This window comes from Zingiber officinale, chromosome 6B (genome assembly GCF_018446385.1).
Source record: "Zingiber officinale cultivar Zhangliang chromosome 6B, Zo_v1.1, whole genome shotgun sequence".
Taxonomy (NCBI): domain Eukaryota; kingdom Viridiplantae; phylum Streptophyta; class Magnoliopsida; order Zingiberales; family Zingiberaceae; genus Zingiber; species Zingiber officinale.
In genome coordinates this window covers 117572827-117593839 of record NC_055996.1, presented here as the reverse complement: position 1 = coordinate 117593839, position 21013 = coordinate 117572827, and the positions used below count along the sequence as shown (strand labels likewise).

The 21013-nt window shown below is 36.3% G+C and overlaps 1 protein-coding gene across 1 annotated transcript; it reads left to right on the top strand.

Annotated features, from left to right (window-relative positions):
* Positions 1 to 18340: 18340 nt before the first annotated feature.
* On the top strand, positions 18341 to 20987 carry LOC121991448 (remorin-like; the record flags this gene model as incomplete). The annotated part of the gene is made up of 5 exons (XM_042545448.1): positions 18341 to 18398; positions 19545 to 19595; positions 19684 to 19771; positions 20636 to 20717; positions 20787 to 20987. Coding segments are annotated over 5 exons (480 nt in total), but the record flags the coding sequence as incomplete, so codon positions are not given.
* Between the last annotated feature and the right edge of the window lie 26 nt (positions 20988 to 21013).

Genomic DNA, 21013 nt, shown 5'->3' with positions numbered 1-21013 from the left:
AATTTTTAAAAAGTATTATTTCTTTAAATATAAATTTTAAATATATTATTATATTCTATAAACATATTATTATACCTCTAAATGTCTAATTTTTTTATTTAAATTATTTTTTATTAAAAGTTAAAGGAGGGTAAAGGGTCAAAGTCAAGATAGTCAATACGTAAATCAATCGACGTTCAAGGGAGATAATGTGCAAAAGCCGAGCCGAGCGGCTACCCTGCTCGGCCAGATAGCAGAGTTGAATGGGTGTAGAGTTCAACTTCGATCGAGCGACTATCTTGCTAACCTGACAATAATCTTCGGCCCCGCTCAGCCTGGTAATAGTCTTCGGATATTTTTAAAAATTTTACATTTAGGTTCAGATTTTTCAATTGAATTATAGTGTTAAGTAAAAATAAAAATTAAAAATTAAAAAAATTTAAAATAAAAAATAAAAAAATAGACATTTACAGGTATAATAATATGTTTATAGAATATAATAATATATTTAAGATTTATATTTAAAGAAATAATACTTTTTAAAATAAAAAAAAAAAAAAAAAAAGGAAAACACTGATATCATGTGCGTGCGTAGTCGCGCACTGTGCGACGCGCAGGATACCAGAATTGTATATATATATATATATATATATAGAAAGAGAGAGAGAGACGCTTCGCTACGGACCAAAGCTTGTGGACTGCTACGGACCGCCTTTGTGGCAGGTCCACGATATGCGTTTTTTATTTACCTCTCGCCACGAACGATTGACTCTCCTTCTCCCTCCTTGTGCCCTAGCTCAAGATTCTCCTCGCCATAGCTGCACACTCGCGATTCTCCTCGTTACGCACTCCCTTACTCCCGGTCCTCCCGGTGAGCCCAGACTTGCGGTGACAAACTAACTGAGGCGTCGCCCAGACGCGCAATGATAAGCTAACAAAGGTGTCGCCTAGACTCGTGATCCTCCTCGCCTCACTCGCAATCCTCCCTCCTGAAGCCGTCCTCACTCGCTCGACTCCTCGCCGCAGAGACCCCCTCGTCGAGACAAGCTCTCATAGGCACGGTGAAGAGTGGAACCCCCTGCAGAAGCTCTTCGATCTGAAGCCCTATCCCTCGCCTCACTCGCGATTCTCCTTGCCGCAACCGCCCTCACTCGCGAGACTCCTCACCCCCTCTTGAATCGCCGAGACAAGCTCTCACAGGCACTGCAAGGAGTGGAACCCTTGCAAAATATCTTCGATCTGAAGCCCTAACTTGCGGCCCTCCTCTCTGCAGTCGTCCTCACTAGCTCGCGTGACTCCTCGCAGTGACAGATTCTCACAAGCATTGCAAAGCTAGGTTCCACAGTCGTCCTCATCCCTTCGTTGCTAGTAAAAGCTTATTTTCTATATATCAGTTTTGCATTTGTGTTATACTAGCATAATAAAGTCTGAATTCTTATTTCCGATTGATTAAGAAATGTATTTTTCCGCCTTCTGTTTGGACAAATGTAGTGATGAACAGGATAGATCGCAATATAAAATTCTTTTGTTGTTGATTGATAGATTTCTTTAGATATCAGAGTATGCTAAAATCCCCTCTCTCATTTCTTGATAAATTGCAAGATTTTGTTGAATCCCATTAGCTGTTCCCATGATTTGAATTCAAATCATTTTTTTTCACATTATCTACAATAATCCCAATTGTTTGTTAAAAAGCCAACTGAACTGACTTATTGCTGAAGCTAGTTTCGTGTAATTATTACTTAGTTTTGAAAATTAACTTATGATCGGATTTGTTTATGTTTTTATTGCAAATTTCATCATATTGTTTACAATAATGTTTACGATCAAATTTATTTATGTTTCGGTTGCAAATTTCATCATATTGTTACAATAGTTTTATTGTTACAATAGTGTTTCTGTTTTACATTATCTACAATAAGTTGTACTTTTTATTTATTTATCTAATTACCTATTGTTAATTATAATATGAGGACGCCCAGAAATAGAAGAAAAATAGAGTTGATGATCAGAAATACATTCTCCAAGTTGTAGATGATTGAAAGCCAAAAATTGAAATGAAATTCTCATCACTAGAAGAGGCATATTCATTCTATAACCAATATGCACGAGAAGTTGAGTTTTGTTCAAGGATGTACACGAGCAAGAAAAATAAGATGATAAATGAAGTAACATGGAAACAAATTGTATGCTTTAAAAAAGGGCATACAGATCTAATGCGGTAGAATAAATATACAAAAGATGATCAACTGACAAAAGAAAGAGCACGTGGCGTAGTTAGAACGGATTGCAAATCAAATATTACATTTGTCAAGAAACAAACTGGACCTAATTGGGCTATTAGTAACTTTATAGAAATCCATAATCATCCACTCTTGACTCCGTCAAAGGTGCATTTGATACGCTCACATCATAATATTTCGGCAGTAAAGAAAATATTAACAAAATAGTTTTCAGATGTCAATGTACAAACTTGTCAACAAATGCAAATATTGGAGATAGAGTAAGGAGGGCCTGAGAGGGTAGGTTGCACAGAAAAAAATATTAGAAACTTTGAGAGAAATCTAAGAGATGAACAAAAGGGTATTAATGTTGAAACACTGATCGAGTTTTTAACATCTGATCAAAAGAAGAATTATGCTTTTTTCTTTGATTATGAGACTGATTCATATAACAGATTTATTAGGTGTTTTTGAGCTGATCATATATCTAGGCGGGCATATAGTGTATTTGGTGATGTAGTTATATTTGATATAGTGTACAGCACCAACAAATACGACTTGATTTTAGTATCTTTTATAGAAGTTAATCATCATCATCAGACAATTATTTTTGGTTGCGGGTTTCTAAGTGATGAGAAAACTGAATCTTTTTGTTTGGTGGCTTAAAAAGTTTAGAGAAGTCATGCCTAAAGGTCGACCAAATGTTATCATCATTGATCAGGATCCTGCTATGACAAAAGTAATTGCACCAGTTTTTCCTCAAATAGTGCATCTGTTGGTGTAATATTCCCTAAGTCAAGGTTGACCTGGTTGACTAAGCTTGAGATGACTCAAGTTTGAGTCTTGATGTTTGGGTTTCGATCTTTGACAATACATGGAGATTGCAGGTGCAATCGTTCATTTGGGGAGATTGTTGGTACAATTCTCCTTTGGTAAAGATTGGCCAGTTAGATATGAAGAAGAGTCAAGTAGGTCAAGACTGATTGGATACTTGACTGAGAAGTCCTGGTGAGTGAAGCCAGACAGTTGAAAAATCCTGGTGAGTGAAGCCAGGTGAAAGACCTAGTGAGTGAAGCTAGGCAGAGGAGAAGTTATGATGAGTGAAGCCAGGCAGTTGAGAAATCCTGGTGAATGAAGTCAGGTGAAAGATCTAGTGAGTGAAGTTAGGTAGTATGAAAATCCTAGTGAGTGAAGCTAGGTGAAAGTCTTGGTGAGTGAAGCCAGGCAGATGGGAAACCCTAGTGAGTGAAGCTAGGTGCAAGCATTAGTGAGTGAAGCCAGACAGATGGGAAGTCCTAGTGAGTGAAGCTAGACGGAAGGGAAGTCCTGGTGAGTGAAGCCAGACACGTGGAAATCCAGGTGGGTCAAGGTTGACCGGACACCTAATATTGAGAAGTTCAAGTAGGTCAAAGGTTTGACCGAATACTTGGCACGAGGAGAAAAGTCCAAGTGGGTCAAAGGGATTGACCGGATACTTAGCTTGGTGAGGAACTCCTAGCCGGTTGAGGGTGACCGGATGCTAGGCATGATGTTCCAACAGGTCATGGTTGACCAGATGTTGGTTCTAGAGACTTTGGACTTGATTTGGCAAGTCACTAATGGGCCAAATTGATCAACCAATCGATTGACTCATGCCCAATTAATCAGTTGATCGATTGGGTGAGGTGTCGTGACAAAAGCTTCTCCCAATCGATCCACTGATCGATTGGGGGAGCATCGCGATCGCACAAAAGCTACTCCTAATTGATCACCCGATCCAATCGATCGGGCGATCGATTGGAGTGTTGAAAAATCGTGGGACATGTTGAATCGATTAGACAATCGATTTAAATGATTTCCAAGAGCACAGAGGCGCTCTGGATCGATCGACCGATCCATTCAAAGTCTCCCCAATCGATTGGGAGCAATTCAATTGATTGGGATCTGACCGTTGGCGCTGGATAAAGCCGTTGCAAGCGTTTTCTTCAGTAGACTTTCGCCCGATTCTTTTCCGATCCACACAACGATTTCTCCATAGCTCACAGCCAGTTCTTGGAGGCTCTTAGAAACAAATGCTGGTGCACTTTCTGTAAGACCGTTGAATTCGATAGAGGGGGGGTGAATATCGATTCGAAAATATCGAGTATAAGCGCAGCGGAAAAGTAAAGTAGACACAGTTGTTTTTACTTCGTTCGGAGCCTGTGACGACTCCTACTCGAAGGCCCGTGGTCCTTGACCACTTTCGTTGGGCAATCACTAGCAATTCGAATATAATTACAAAATGAATACAGGAAATGCTAATGAAACAAAGTAATACCGACAAGGAAATTAAGAAAAACGAAGAAGCACTTTGTCGGAGCTTTGTTAGCGTCGCAGGAACGTAGAGCAGCAGGACCAGCAGTCGAAAAGTTCTCAGTTGATGATTGATTCTGAAGCTCCTGCCTGGGGCTTCTTTTATATGCTGTCCCGGGCGCCTGGATCCCTTCCGGGCGCCTGGAATGTGACGTAGCTGCACAAACCATGATGCTCCACGTGGCGACGACTCGGCTGGATGAAATTTGCCTTCCGGGCGCTCGGATCCCTTCCGGGCGCCCGGACCTCCGGGCGCCCGGATCCCCTCCGGGCGCCCGGACCCCTCTTCTCCAGAAAGTCCTTCTCCTGCAAGAAAAGGTTAGTCCGAGGTAAATGTACCCTGCAGCAAAGAGTGTTAGCACAGTTTTATAGATGAGCAAAGTATGACTTAGATTCCGTCTTTCCGAGACCGGAATCTAGTCACGATCTCGACTTAGATATCCGAAATGGATCTAAGCCGGATCGACGCCTAATGTTCCCTACCCGGGAACGCGTCCTCGCAGTCACTCCCTTCCAGTGACTTCTCGCCAGCCGTCCGGTCAGCCCGTCGACCCGGCTGGACTTCTCGCCAAGCGTCCGGTCAGCCCGTCGACCCGCTTGGACTTCTCGCCAGCTATCCGGTCAGCCCGTCGACCTAGCTGGACTTCTTGCCAGCTATCCGGTCAGCCCGTCGACCTAGCTGGACTTCTCGCCAAGCGTCCGGTCAGCCCGTCGACCCGCTTGGACTTCTCGCCAGCTATCCGGTCAGCCCGTCGACCTAGCTGGACTTTTCCTGCACACTTGATAAAAGTGTCAGACAACAACAAACCTAACTTAACCTGATTTGTCATTCATCAAAACCTGAGTTAGACCGTTAGTGCTAACCGCACCAACAATCTCCCCCTTTTTGATGGAATGACAACCTGGTTAAGTTAGTGATAAAAAGTATGCAAAAATCAAGCATGATTTTTGAGGTTTTTAAGGTTTAAGTTAGTTTTTTTTTTAGTTTGCATTTAGTTGCTTAACCAACCTAACCCTCCCCCTTTGGCATTCATCAAAAAATAAGGGTAAACAATCATAGCGAGAAATACTGAAAACAGTAATACCTTGAACAATAACTGAGTTTTTAAATCCAAGAGAAGATCAAATTGACTTGGGGGGTATAAAGTTTTGAAAATTTGTTTAAAGCATTAGCTTTTAGCTTTTAGAAAAAATGCTAAGTTTAGATAGGTTAATTTTCAAACATAAGTGTATAAGGTCTAAAAATTTTTTTTCAAAACAAGTTTCAACTTTGAAATGCTACTTAAACATAAGTTTTCAAAACCAAAATTCCAAAACTAAGTTTGAAAAGTCTATTTTTCAAAACTAATTGAATTTTATTTTTCAACACTAAGTGTATAAGATTCAATTTTCAAAACAAGGAAAATAACTTTGAGAAGCTTAGTTTGTAAACTAAATTTTGTAAAATTTATCCTTCAAATTAAATTGTCAAAATTAAGTAAAGTCAAATTTTTAAGAAGTAGACTCAGGACAATTTTCAAAGTAAAATTAAGTTTAAATCTTTACTTTTAGTTTTGAAAGGAGTTTTGATAAACGTAAGAAAAAAAACTTTTGGAATGTAAAGTTTGCTTTTCAAAATCAAATTTTTCAAAGTTTAAAAGTATTAGATTCAAAACCATGGTTTAAGATACTTGAAAAGTTCAGTTTTCAAAGAATAGGTAAAAAGGATAAAAAGTTTGTGAGTTTAAAAGTTTCACAATTTTAAACAAATTATTTTTAAACTTTGATTTTCAAAATTAAGTTTAAAATTCAATTTGGAAAACTAAAGTAGTTTTATTTCTCCCCCTGAATTTGATATTTAACTTCAACCAGCTGTCTAACCAATTAGGTACTAACTAACTATTAGAAAATAGTAGCTTTCACTTGGTTAGTCAGATTAAGTTAATTATAATCAGTCAGTGTTTGACTCGACTGATGAACTTTAACCTGATTAATATTTGAATTGTATTTAACGTCCAGACTTATACTGATGCACTGAAATAAGCATCTTAAGTCCAGACAGATGGCCTATGCATCTCACCCCTTTCTATGTTTATCAACCACAAGCAAGGTAAACCTAAGGTGTTGGTGAGATGCTCAAGAACTAAACCTATGGGTACATGCTTTCTAAGGATGTAAGACTAGTCTAAGGCCAAAACTGTTTTTGAAAGTTTAAAAATGGAAATTTTGAAAACAAACAAGTTTAGCCTATAAGTTGATAAAATCAGTTTTGAAAGTATTTATGAAGGATCCTAGTCTATTGAGCACATCCCTAATTGTCGTCGTAAGTTGCTAAATTCACTTTCAGGGAGTGGTTTTGTAAAAATGTCAGCTAAATTTGATTTAGACTCAATGTACTTGAGTTCAATATCACCTTTAGTAACATGATCCCTGATGAAGTGATGCCTAACTTCAATATGTTTGGTTCTTGAATGATGTACATGATTCTTGGTTAAGTTAATCGAACTTATATTATCAATTAATACTTTTACATTTGTGATATTTAAGTTGAAATCTTTTAGAGTATGCATCATCCATAATATTTGTGCAACACACTCGCCTATAGCTATGTATTCTGACTCAGTTGTAGATAGTGCAACACAGTGTTGCTTTCTACTAAACCAGCTGACAAGGGATGGACCAAGTAGTTGGCATCCACCACTTGTGCTTTTGCGGTCTAATTTGCATCCGGCATAATCTGAATCAGAATATCCTATTAATTCAAAGTTGTTGGTCCTAGGATACCAAATACCTACATTTGTAGTTCCCTTGAGGTATCTAAAGATTCTTTTGACTTGAGTCAAATGAGATTCTTTAGCACAGGTTTGGTATCGAGCACACATACTAACTGCAAGTAAAATATCAGGTCGGCTTGCAGTTAAGTAAAGTAGACTACCTATCGCGCTCCGATAATGTTTTAAGTCTACTGATTTTCCATTAGGATCATCATCTAGGATTGTGTTTACGGCCATAGGTGTTTTTATTTCTTTAGTATTTTCCATTCCAAATTTTCTAAGTAACTCCTTAGTATATTTTTGTTGATAAATATAATTTCCTTCATTTGTTTGTTTGACTTGTAACCCTAGAAAATAAGTTAATTTTCCTACCAGACTCATTTCGAATTCGTGTTCCATTAGGTTTGTAAATTCGTTTAAAAATTCTGAGTTGGTTGAACCAAAGATGATATCATCTACATAAATTTGAGCTATAAAAATATCTTTTTTTATTGATTTCACAAATAGTGTTGGGTCAATTTGACCTTGATTGAACCCTTTAGAGGTTAAGTAAGAGGTTAGTCTTTCATACCATGCCCTAGGTGCCTGTTTAAGTCCATATAATGCCTTTTTAATTTGTAGACATAATCAGGGTGTTCTAGGCTTTCAAAACCTGGCGGCTGACCTACATACACTTCTTTTATCAATCCATTAAGAAAGGCAGACTTGACATCCATTTGGTATAGTTTGAATCCTTTATGGGCTGCATAGCTTAGTAACATTCTAATGGACTCTAGTCTAGCTACCGGGGCATAAGTTTCATCGTAGTCAAGTCCTTCAACTTGACTGAACCCTTTGGCAACTAACCTGGCCTTGTTCCTAGTAATTTCTCCAGTTTCACTTAATTTGTTTCGAAATACCCATTTGGTTTCTATTATTTTCTTATCGGTAGGTTGATGTACTAGGTCCCAAACTTCATTGCGCTCAAATTGAGCTAATTCTTCTTGCATAGCTATGACCCAGTCTGGGTCAAGTAGAGATTCAGCTACAGTTTTGGGTTCAATATTTGAGATTAACGAGATTTGACTTAGGTTTCTGAAAGATGACCTAGTTTGAACCCTCAGGTCTGGGTCACAAATTATTTTATTAGTAGGATGGTTTGGGTTGACTCTTATGGTTCGAGGAGGTTGACTTTCTTGTAGTTGTTCTTCTTCTTCATTATTTTGGGTTTGGTTTGTTCCCTCAGAATTGATATGTTCGTGAACAGAGTCAACTGGTTGAGGTTGGGCTTGTTCTAGGTTTTGATTGGATTCTTTGAATTTTACATTGGTGGTTTCTTCAATCCTTAAAGTGACTTTATTATAAATTCTGTAGCCTCTGCTATTCAGAGAGTAACCTAGAAAAATTCCATTTTCTATTTTGGAAGTGAATTTGCCTAAGTGTTCTCTAGTATTTAGGATAAAGGCTGGGCAACCAAATACCTTAAAGTATTTTATATTAGGTTGCTTGTTGTAAAATATTTCAAAAAATGTTTTATTGTGGTTTTTGTTTAGTGTTGTTCGGTTTTGTACATAGCAGGTTGTACTAACAGCTTCTGCCCAAAAATATTTAGGTAAGTTGTATTCATTTAGCATAGTTCTAGATGCTTCAAGTAAGGTTCTATTTTTCCTTTCTACAATTCCATTTTGTTGGGGAGTTTTAGGGCAAGAAAATTCATGATGGTAGCCATTTTCAAGGCAAAATTTATCAAAATTATGATTTTTAAATTCTCCTCCATTATCACTTCTGATTCTTTTAATTTTTATGCCTTTTTCATTTTCAATTTGTTTGCAGAAATTCGTAAAAATTTCAAAAGTTTCATCTTTATGTTTTAAGAATTTGACCCAAGTGAACCTAGAATAGTTGTCTATTATAACTAAACAATACAGACTTCCATTTATTGATTTGACCCCGTGGGAGTCAAATAAATCTAAGTGTAAAAGTTCTAGGACTGAGTTGGTTTGGGATTCATTAATTGGTTTGTGGGTAGATTTTGTTTGTTTGCCTTGTTGACAAGCATTACATATTGTTGAATCTAAGTTAGGTAATTTTGGTAAACCTCTAACTAGACCGTTTAATTTACTTATGTTTCTGAAATGGGTGTGTGACATTCTTCTGTGCCATAACCAGGTTTCTTCTTTTTGCGTTAAATAACACTTGACTGAAGAAGTGGTTAAGTTGATGGCATAGATATTGTCTTTTCTAAAGCCTTTTAAGCTTATAGTTGGATTATCTAGATGTTTGATCAAACATTCTGTGGATAGAAATTTTACCTTATACCTAGTGTCACACAATTGACTTATGCTCAGAAGATTGTATTTAAAATTTTCAACAAGTAGAACATTTGAAATTATGAAATCTATTTTCAGTGGAGTGAATAGCTCGTCGCGCTTCGTTGGCTTGCTTCGTGATGATGATATTCAGTGGATAGAACTCAAAACAACACTCACAACGCTAACACAAAGGATTACTTGATATCCACCTCAAGAAGAGATGACTAATCCAAGAATCCACATACAACACGCTCTCCACTATGAAAAATACTCTTTCTCGGTAACTACCGGAGGTGAAGAAACCTCGTACAACACTCACACAACAAGATACAACGCACGCAACAAGAAAATACATGAATGTAAAGTAAAAGCCTCTTCTTGCTTGACCTTATTGATGTAGATCGCCTCTTGAACCTTGGAAGTGCAACAACACTTGTCCCCAAGAGCGTCCAAGAACTGGTGGAGAGTGTCAAAGAAGATCGCATGCTTGAAGAAGGCTCGAGCGGAAGAACTGGTGGAGAGTGTTGGAGCAGAGCTTGCATGTGTAACAGAATGAAGCACAACAACAAATGACTTGAATAGCATAATTGTAATCAGCTCGAATCCCAAGTCCTTTTATAACCCTCGTTCAGTCAACGAAAAAACTTTTTCATCGACTGATCCTTTCTGTCAACTGAATGATCTATCCATCGACTAATCTATGATATTTCCTTGTGTGTTGTGAACCGATCTGTGTAATCCCAAAAATTAAGTTGTTCCGTTGACTAATCCACCGGATCGGTCGACAGGACCTCAACCCTTCCTTGTTTGCTTTGATTCGGTCCAGATCCCTTAAATCAAGTTGTTATGTCAACTGAACCACTTGATCCATCGACTGAACCTTACTTTCCTTGTGTGCTCTAATCTGATCCATTGTATGAGCCTTATCCGTTGACTGAACACTCTGTTTGGTCGACTACACAATCTGTGGATCCATCGACTGAACCTTACTTTCGATCGACGAAACGCCTGTAAAACAGAGTTAGAACATTTTATCCTGAAAGACAAGGTTTGAACAAATATTGCATTTACCCTGCACAACAAAAGACCAAATCTCCTGGTCCACATTTTTGTGGACCAGGGGATGGACCATATGAAAATTGCAACAGGATCGTAGCGGCGATCCTATCGCAATTGATTGCAATCCTTCCATGGGTTCACCGTCCTCCCAGATTATAGTTTGGGTCAGGACGAGTGGTCGAAGACCGTACGAAGGTCACCGGTGTGGGCAAGTGACCAGGTTGCTGGTCGCCGAGTGGAGGGTGGCCTTCGGGTGGCTGAAGGTCACCCGCCCCGACCCAAACTATAACTTGGGAGACGATGAACCCAAGGAAGGATCACAATCAATTGTGGTCGAATCGTCATCACGATCCAATCGCAATTCCATGTTGTCCATCCCCCGACAACATGAAATTGCGTAAGGATCACAATCAATTGTGGCCGAATCAACTTGGGAGCAAAGGGTGGCTGAAGGCCACCCGCCCATACCCAAACTATAACTTGGGAGACGATGAACCCAAGGAAGGATCACAATCAATTGTGGTCGAATCGTCATCACGATCCGACCGCAATTCCATGTTGTCCATCCCCTGGTCCACAAAAATGTGGACTAGGAGATCTCCCCCGCAAAACAAGGTTAGAATAAATATATGCATCATAACGACAGTTAAGAATGTCTAGATCTCAACTTAGAAATCTTCTAATTTTTTCAGTTGGATCAGCGCCTAAGGTTTGTCCCTACTAGGACACAGCCTCACTACACTCACTCCAGGAGCTTACCTCAACTCACTTGCCAAACATTTGATCCTCTAGACCTATTTGGACTTTCTCTGTTCAGTGTCTGATCGCCTATTTCACTAATACTTTTCCTATAATATTAAATTAGAATAACAAGAATATTCACTCCTCATTCTCCTAACTTCACTCACTAGGACCTAGTTTTACTCACTAGAGTCTCATTTCACTCACTAGGACTTTCACTGACTGACTTCACTCACCAGGACTTTCACCACCTAGTTTTACTCGTTAGAGCCTAGTTTCACTCACTAGGGCTGTCACCACCTAGCTTCATTCACTAGAGTTTAGTTTCACTCACTAGAACTTTTACCACCTAGCTTCACTCACTCGGGCCTAGTTTCACTTACTAGGACTTTTCGCTGCCTAACTTCACTCACTAGGACTTTTCCAATTTACTTAGAGTTCACTCCTTCAAGACTTCTCATTACCCTTACAATCATTCGGTAGACTACACACCTGACAAGGTCAACCTTGACCAAGTTCCATGAAACATATTTGATCCTGTCCGAACGCTGAATCATTGGACGCTGGGCACGTGGCGCTCTCCGAACTGATGACTTGGATCTTCGACCAGCCGTATGGATCTCCGGCGAACCTGCAAGGAAGTCGGGCCGGGAAGGGGTTCCCGGCGACGACCCTTCGACAGGGTAATTGAGGTTAGGTAAAATGACCTAGGTAAAATTCGAAATTAAATAATTAAATCAAATTAAAAGGAAGGCTCCAGATTATCTGGCACCTCCGAACTTAATATACCCGATAAGGGTAACCAAGAGTAGACCACCCGGCAGGGTAATTGAGGTTAGGTAAAATGACCTAGGTTTAACTTGACCCACGGTACTGGTGAAATTTTTTGGATGATAGTACGTTAGGGAAGCTTGGGCATCGCATGTCTAGGAAGATATGGCTTCGACCTGGTGCATTTGGCCAAGTGGAACTGACCGAAGCTACCCTTAAAATGGATCCTAACTAGTTAGACCAAGGGTTAGTATTAAGTTCAGTGGGTAGGACTATTTGGAAAACCTCGAAGGCATGGTTACTTTAATGAGCTCCGTGTGACTCACCATAGCCCAGAAGTTTATCCAAAGAATGCTTACTTGTTGAACCCAAAGCTAAACCTGAATCTAATACAAAGTTAAACCAGACCTTTGAATTCAACAATAAATCATCTCAAATCAATTATAGGATTCCCTGATTGACAATTTAGATAGGGTGAGATGACTAAGCAAACTAAATTTTAAATCTTACTTAAAGTTAAGTTAAACATCCTTTAAAATCAAATTAATTCAAATATCTCCAACCTAAACAGTGTTAATCAAGTTAAATTTATAATAATAATAAAAAAAAAAACTTTAAAACACTTTTCTAAAACAATTGCAACAATATGACCAATTATTGTTAACTAAACATATAGAGGTGAATATCATTAAAACAAAAATTTCATAAAACTATAAAGACTATCAGCTAGAATATCATAAAACAAAATTTTCAATTGATAATATAAGTTCAATAAATCTAACAAAAAACCCAATTCATCACTCAAGGACTAAACATATAGAGGTGAAGCATCATTTTGTAAGGGATCATGTAGCTAAGGGTGATATTATACTCAACTATGTTGAGTCAAAATCAAACCTAGCTGACATTTTCACAAAACCCTTACCTGAACTTGAGTTCAGCTCACTTAGAAGACAAATAGGCATGTGTTGGGTAGAATAGATACTATAACTTTATATTCTTTATTTTTTTATAACTTCTAGGCAAAATTGATTTACCAAAATCCCCACTTTACTAGACTTTCGAAAGTTGGATTTAGTCTAGGATTGTACCCTTAGAAATCATGTTCCTCCAGGATTCAGCCAGAGCATCTCACAAACACCTAGGTTTACCTTGATTGTGTTTGTAAAACATAGAACGGTGTGAGATGCATAGGGTACAGCCTGGACTCAAGAATGCTTATTTCTGTGCATCAATATGAGTCTGGGCATTAAATACATAATTAACAGTAATCAAATCAAGTCTTCCAGCCTTAGTCAAATCTAACTGGATCAATTGACTTGACTTGACTAACCAGGTGAACACTGTTGCCCTCTAGGCAATCAGCAAGTAGCTAAATGGTTAGACAGTTGGTGGAGGCAATATTAAAGTTTAAGCATGTTTGTACTTAGGGGCTCTGATACCTGATCAAAACCAAATCTTGACTCATGCTTGGACTTTAGAACACCGAAACCTTACTAAAACTAAATTAAGGTTATCTCTTCTCTTGCCTTAAGTATTCCTGAAATTTATCTCAAAAACATTCCTTACTCAAAAACATTCCTTAAACAGTTTTATTTAAAATTTTCTCCAAACTTAACTTTCAAATATTTTCTTCTTTGAAAATTTTTTTTAAACCCTTTTGAATTGTTAAAGCTTTAAAAATTATTTTTCCTTGCAAATTTATTTGAAAATCACTGAAGTTGAAACTTGTATTTTGAAAAATTTTCTATGAAAATTTTGGAAACCAATGTTTTCTATAGACTCTATAGATTCAAAAAGAGCTCATGTTTTTCTATATCTATTCAAACAAAATAAATTCTAAGGTGTTGTCCTTCACTTCCCTTGCCTAAGTTAAAATGTTTTTAATTCTGTCTTGAAAATTAAGTTTTTCAAAACTAGCTCATTTTTGATATATGACAAAGGGGGAGAGTAGAGAAATTCAAAGTAGAGAAATTCTAAAGAAAAAGGAAACTCTGTATTAAGGGGGAGCTTCACAAAAAGTTTACAAAAAGTTTAAATGTTAGCTTAAGTTATGCGTTCATTTGAATTTAGATACTTAAGCTTGCTTAATATACTTATGCATTTGTTTTTTCACTTAACTTTGAATCTGGGTTGCCATAATCAAAAAGGGGGAGATTGTTGGTGCGGGAAGCATTCGACGATCGAACCTGAATTTTGATAATGGCAAAGGATTCAAAGTTAAGGGTTGTTGTAATCTAACATGGTTGAATGAGTATTTCAGGAAAGTCCTAGCTGCGGTTAGGCAAAGGGAAAAATCTTAGGGGGTGGTAACCCTATGCGGAAAGTCTTGGCAGGTCGATAGCTTCAGGCAAAAGTCCTAGGGGGTGGTAACCCTAGGTGGAAAGTCCTGGTGTCGCGAACCAGGTGAAAGTCTGGACTAGCCGGGAAGCGGATGTCCAGCAGAAAGTCCGGAAGCATCGAGTGCTGAGCAAAAGTACAGTCGATCTGGAGGATCGACTGGCAACAGGTAAATCTCCTGAGTGGAGTAGGTGAGGACGCGTTCCCCGTAGAGGGAACAGTAGGCGTCGGGTCGACATAGGATTTCCGGTTGGAAATCCGAAGTCAGACTCGGACAGTCCGAAGACTGTCAATTCTTCTTTACGATGTTTTGTCTTATTCTAACACTGTCTTGCAGGGGATTTTGCTCGGACTAACCTTTGTTTGCAGGTGAGGAACCTGCTGGAAAAAGGCTGTCCGGGCGCCCGGGATGGATCCGGGCGCCCGGGACCAAAGTTTATCCCCTGCGCGAAGTTGACACGTGCAGCATCCTGGTTGGTTCAAGCGCCCGGAAGGGATCCAGGCGCCCGGAACATCATATAAAAGAAGGGTCAAGGTGCAGCTTCAAAAAGACAAGAATCTAAGTAATCTCCCTGCGACAAGCTGCTAACGACTCGATCCAGAAAGTGCTGCAACGACACCCCGACAACCCGGAGCTTCGATTTAGTCTTTTGTTGTCGGTATAATCTGTTTACTGCTTTAAATTGTAGTTAATCTGTAATAGTTTTATCGTGCTTATAGTTGTTGCCCACGGAAAGCGATCAAGGATCGCGGGCCTTCGAGTAGGAGTCGCTTTAGGCTCCGAACGAAGTAAATCTTCCTGTCTCTCTGTGTTTGTTATTTCTTTATTCCGCTGCGTTTTTACTCGTTTGTTTTACGAATCGAAAGAAATAGCCACGAACGCTATTCACCCCCCCCCCTCTAGCGTGGTCTCGATCCAACAGGAGGTACGCGATCTCGCATCTTCGGAGCCACTTCATAGTTTCCTCTTGCCTGACTTGAGCGTCGGAGGGTCGTCGTCGGGAACCCCTTCCCGGCCCGACTTCCTTGCAGGTTCGCCGGAGATCCATACGGCCGGTCGAAGATCCACGTCATCAGTTCAAAGAGCGCCACGTGCCCAACGTCCATTGATTCAGCGTTCGGACAGGATCAATATTATTAAACGAACATCAAAACTCTAAAGGTCGATGACACCAACAATCTCTCCCTTTTTAATCATTGACAATATGTTTAAGCTAAGTATATAACCCAACTTATCAAGTCTAATGCAATTAGGATTTCTAACTTAAATCATTCTTCTCCCCCTTTAACCTACATCAAAAATATACTAACTATTTAAATTCTAAGGGATTCCTTTATTTTGCACCAATAATATATACTTGTAAAATGACATCTTCCTTACCGTTTGAAAGACAAATTAGAGTTTTTAATTTTTCAATTTCATTTTGAAAATTCCCTTTTAAAAGGAACATAAAAACAAATTTCAAAGTGATTTAAAATAATTTTCTAGGTACTTTTCAAAATTTTCCTTTTGTTGAAAACATATATTTTCAAAATGTTCTAAAAATATATTTTCAAAGAATTTTACCTAGTAATTTTAAAAATACGATTTAAACAGAAATATTTCCAAAGATATTTTAAAAATACTTAATTTTTCATATGAATTTACATAATTTTTCAAAATGGTTTCTAAAGCATGATTTTGAAAAAAAAAATCAAAAGAAATTTGATAAAAAAATTTCAAACTCCTTTTAAAGATATATTTTTTTAAAAACATATTTTAAACATTTTTTATTTTTAAATTTTTTTAATGTGTTTTTCAATAGGATCTCCCCCAGTAAATCTATGTTCTTTAAACTCATAATAAATTTAAAATTTTTCAAAAACATGTTCTAAAACATTTTCCTTTTAATTTTTCTAGCATCTCATTCATTCAAAAACCTTTTCTAAAATATTTTCCATTTAATTTCTCTAGCGTCTCACCCATTCCAAGTGATCAAATAAGGAGAAACTTATGGTTGTGTGAGATGATTTGTTTAATTGAAATTTTTAGATTAAATTTAATTGAGTAAGTAAATTTTAATTAAGTTAAATCTTATTAATTAATTATGGAGTAATTTAAATTAATTGAGAATTCATTATTCATTATTCGAATTAATTTAAGTTAAACATGATTAATTAGGTTAAAATTAAGCTTAAGTTCAGATTAATTAAGTTAATGTAATTTTGGATTAAATTTATTAATTGAATTTAAGTTGATTTTGACCCGGTTCCATTAAATATATTGTATCAAAAGTCTAAAGGTTGATTGTACTAATTCTCTATGAAATCAAGAGAAATATTCTTTCATGTGACTATATGTTCAATTTTTTAATTTATCTTTCTACAAATAGCTATGAGACCGATCATGTGGGGTTCCTGAGTCAACATATGACCTTTTTGCCAAATAAATAATTATAAATTATAGCCCACTACAGTGCAACGATAAAATGTTTTCCTAGTTAATCAAATATTTATGAGTCAATTCTTAATTGTGGTACATTGCAGATTAATTTCCTCCATGGGAAGACAACTCTAGGATGCTAAGTGCGGAGCGATGTATTATTCGTACTTCCGATTTATCTTGATGGATAGCGAAAAATTTATATGAACTGAATCAATTTGAAGAGTTGCAAACGTGGGTTAACAAAAAAAAATTATAAATTGTAACCCTCCGGGAGCAATGCGATGGTAAGAGCTAGGACAGACTCGTATGCAACAAGAATTGGAAACTCACAATTAGATATAAAAAAATACAAATGGTAACAGCTGGCAAATACAATTATAGCCACTATACTAATATTAAAAAATATTTTAAATTAAATTTAAGTGATTTTAATTATATTCAAATTATTTTGACTATATTCATAAGTTAATAATGTTTACCGTCCTACAGGGATTCTCTCAAAAGCGGATAAAAAAAAATATTAATCATTTAGATAGATCTTGATATAATACTTTTTCAATTTATTTAATTAGTGGAAATTTTATAGGATCAGATTAATCATTTTCAAGATTAATTGATTCGAAAAATTAAATTATTAGAGTAAAATAATTTATTTATATACGTTCCATTCCACCCCACTCCATCGCATATTTTATTTCTCAAAATTATACTTATTTCATTGTAGACTCTATAAACCCATAATTACTATAATATAAACATTTTAATTCTGAACAATACTAGATCATAGTGTAGAACTATAGCTACTATAATATAGATATTTTGGTCAATTTTAATCAATATTATATTATATTAATTTTACGACTCTAAACAATATTAATAATATTGTATTGTAGTAATTAAAGTTTATAACTCTTCTAATATGAACATTTCATTTATAGTTAATGCATATCATAACTACTACTCATTAATACTAATTAATATTATGGTATACTAACTATGAAATCATAGCACTAACAAATAGCGTGAAATATTCTATCTATAATAATTTAGATTAGAGTGAAATATTATATTTTTATAGTAGTTAGTAACTATAATAAACACTGAAAGTAAAAAAGGTGTTTGGTCTTTTTTTTACAAAAGAAAAGTTAATTTCGTTTAACACGGCGTCTTTTGATTTTGGATAGTGCTAAATGGCTAGAATCTGACCAGCTAGAATGCATACATGCATATATATACAGGAGCATTTTAGTAATATCAGATGTGTATATTAATTACATACATGCACATGTATATATTATAATTGGGGGTGCAGATTTCTAGCTGGCCAGATTCTGACCAATAAGATTTACTGTTTGATTTTTATCCAAAAAGTTAGAAAAGGGAAGGGGCAAAGAGGTATTTCCACTATTTCTTTATCCCAAAATGTAAAAATCTCCAATTTTGAAGAAGATGCCCGACTATTCCAAGGCTCTCTCCATAGTTGAACGTGAGCTCCCTTTTGTATTCTAAATTTACTCTATTAATTTTTTTTCCCCTTTTAATTTCTTTTATTTTGTTTTCTCACTAAATTTTAGCTGACGAGTTAATTAGGAGAATTTAGAACAGAAATCTGATGGAGTCTTTTCTAATCTAACGATTTTGGTTTAAATTCCTTCTAAATTTCTAGAGATCACATAACTTGTGAACTCTCGAAACTTGTCTGAAGAGATTCATCTCTTCCAACCTGAAACTCTATTGGTTTATGGGGTTTGGGGTTTTGTCGACATTGCAGCAATTGTTCTTTGAAGTTGTTTTATTAAGTGAATACTTGTGAATTCTCTATAGGGCTCTAAACGAGTCAAGCTGAGCTAAATTTTATGTTATTTAATTTTATTTGATAAAGTAACAGAACAAGTCAAGCTGAGTTTAAAATGAATCAAGATACTTGATGTTCAAGCTTGATTTTTTTTTACAAGTTTATGGGGGTGTTTGGTTGGATGGTATGAGAATGGGGAATGGAATATTGGTACTTAGTTTGGGTAATTAGTGGTGAGCCCCACGAATTCATTCCCCCAAGTATAGGAATGGGCCATTACTTAGTAAAATAGGGAGTATAGAAACCTTTCCATTCTCATTCTCCACCTCTATCATTCTCATTCTCATTCCCTTTTGGAAACCAAGCGCATCTTAAATTTTATTTAAGTTTGGTTTCAATTTGGTTCGTTTACATGTTATCGAGTTCTCAATACCAGATTGTTTGATTATTTAAAATTTTTATATTTTTAAATTTTTTTATTAGTTGTTGAGTTTGATAATATAAGCTTGTGTATTCATTTTAATGTGTTTTTTTTTTGTTTATTTTCTATGTTAATAAGAATTTTATTAATAAATATGATTTATAAATTTTATTGATAAGCATTATTCATTCATTCATAAATATTAACAAGTTGAATACAAATATATTCTAAGTTTGTTCATTTAGTTTAAAGAGTTGTTCAAATTTATTCATTTAATTGATTTTATATATATTGGACGAATATAAATAAATTTTTATCAAATCCAACATAAAACTTATTTATGAATATTTAAGTCATTTATAGTCCTAATTTTGTCGCTTCCTCTTTCTTATTTGGCTTGCTTTGGGAATGTTCAGAAGCAGAGGATGAACCGAAAGAAGAAGGCTCGGGGGGTTCAATTGAAAGAGGTAAGAACTTTGTGCTGTTCATCTTACAGCAGAATACTTGCTACTGAAAAGATATATGAACAAATTCAGTATTGTTTATTCTTTTCAGATGCAGTTCTCTCGAGGCTTGCTACTGAAAAGAAGTTGTCTTTGATAAAGGCTTGGGAGGATAATGAGAAGACGAAAACAGAGAATAAGTGAGTATTGTCAATTATGAAGAATTAGGATTCATCGGTGTTGTCATTGAAATGGAAGACATGAATCTAGTTATGCTTCTTTAAGTTTTTGGACCATGTCAAAGTTGGGCTTCCATGGATTGACCAAAGCATACTGAGGTAACCTTGTGACATCAAATGGAGAAGGGCAAAAATAAAAAGGTAAACAGTCAAAAGAGTACACTTTTGTTATATCAAAAATATCTTTTATTTTAGTGTTGTTGTAGCAATTACTAGAAAAATAATTATTTTAATTTAATCAAAATTATTATACATAAAATATTATTATATTAAAATATTCTTTATTTGACCAAAATTGCTTAAGTTTTATTAAAATCGCTTTAAAATAGTTGTAACAAATAGCTGCTATATAGTTGTAATTGAATTTTAAATTTTAAAATCTTGACCCTAAATCTTAAGTATTATTGTATCAAAATACTCTTTATCAATTTTGTCAAAATTATTTAAACTTCATCAAAATCATTTTAAAATAGTTATAGCATCTACTAAGTACTTGTTACAATATTATAATAGTATTATATTAGTTGTTACATATTATAACAATTAATAGTGTCTTGTCACAAAAGCACTAGAAATAATGTAGCAGCTACTACAAGAATGCTAAAGATATTCTTAGGATAAAATATACGGTGGAGCACTCATTTGACGATTTTTACAAAATAGACGTCCATTTGATGATTCGTTAAATGTTGAATGCCCTTTTGATTTTTCCCCAATGGACAATTGGTGGTTAAATTCCTTGCACAATGCAAGTTTGTTGTAAGAAAAACCTAATGTTCGGTTGATTCGAGAAGGTTTACGGATGATCCTCGCATTGTTGATCAGGGCACTGAAGAAGCTATCAGCCATTGCTGCATGGGAGAACTCTAGGAAGGCTGCTGTGGAGGCTGAGCTCAAAAGGAAAGAGGTGTGCTACTCCTTCACTGTAGTAGCTAGCTATCAAGTGATGTTGAACCTGAGCAAGTTACATGTGCAGGAAGATTTGGGAAAGCAAAAGGCAGAATTCACGGAGAAAGTGAAGAACAAAATCGTGTTGCTTCACAAGACAGCAGAAGAGAAGAGGGCAATCGTAGCAGCTAGGCATGGAGAAGAGATGTTAAGGGCAGAGGAGCTCGCGACCAATCACCGTGCCACAGGGCTAGTGCCAAACAAGTTTCTTGGTTGCTTTGGCACTTAAAGTTTACTACCGAGAGCAAAAGCGAA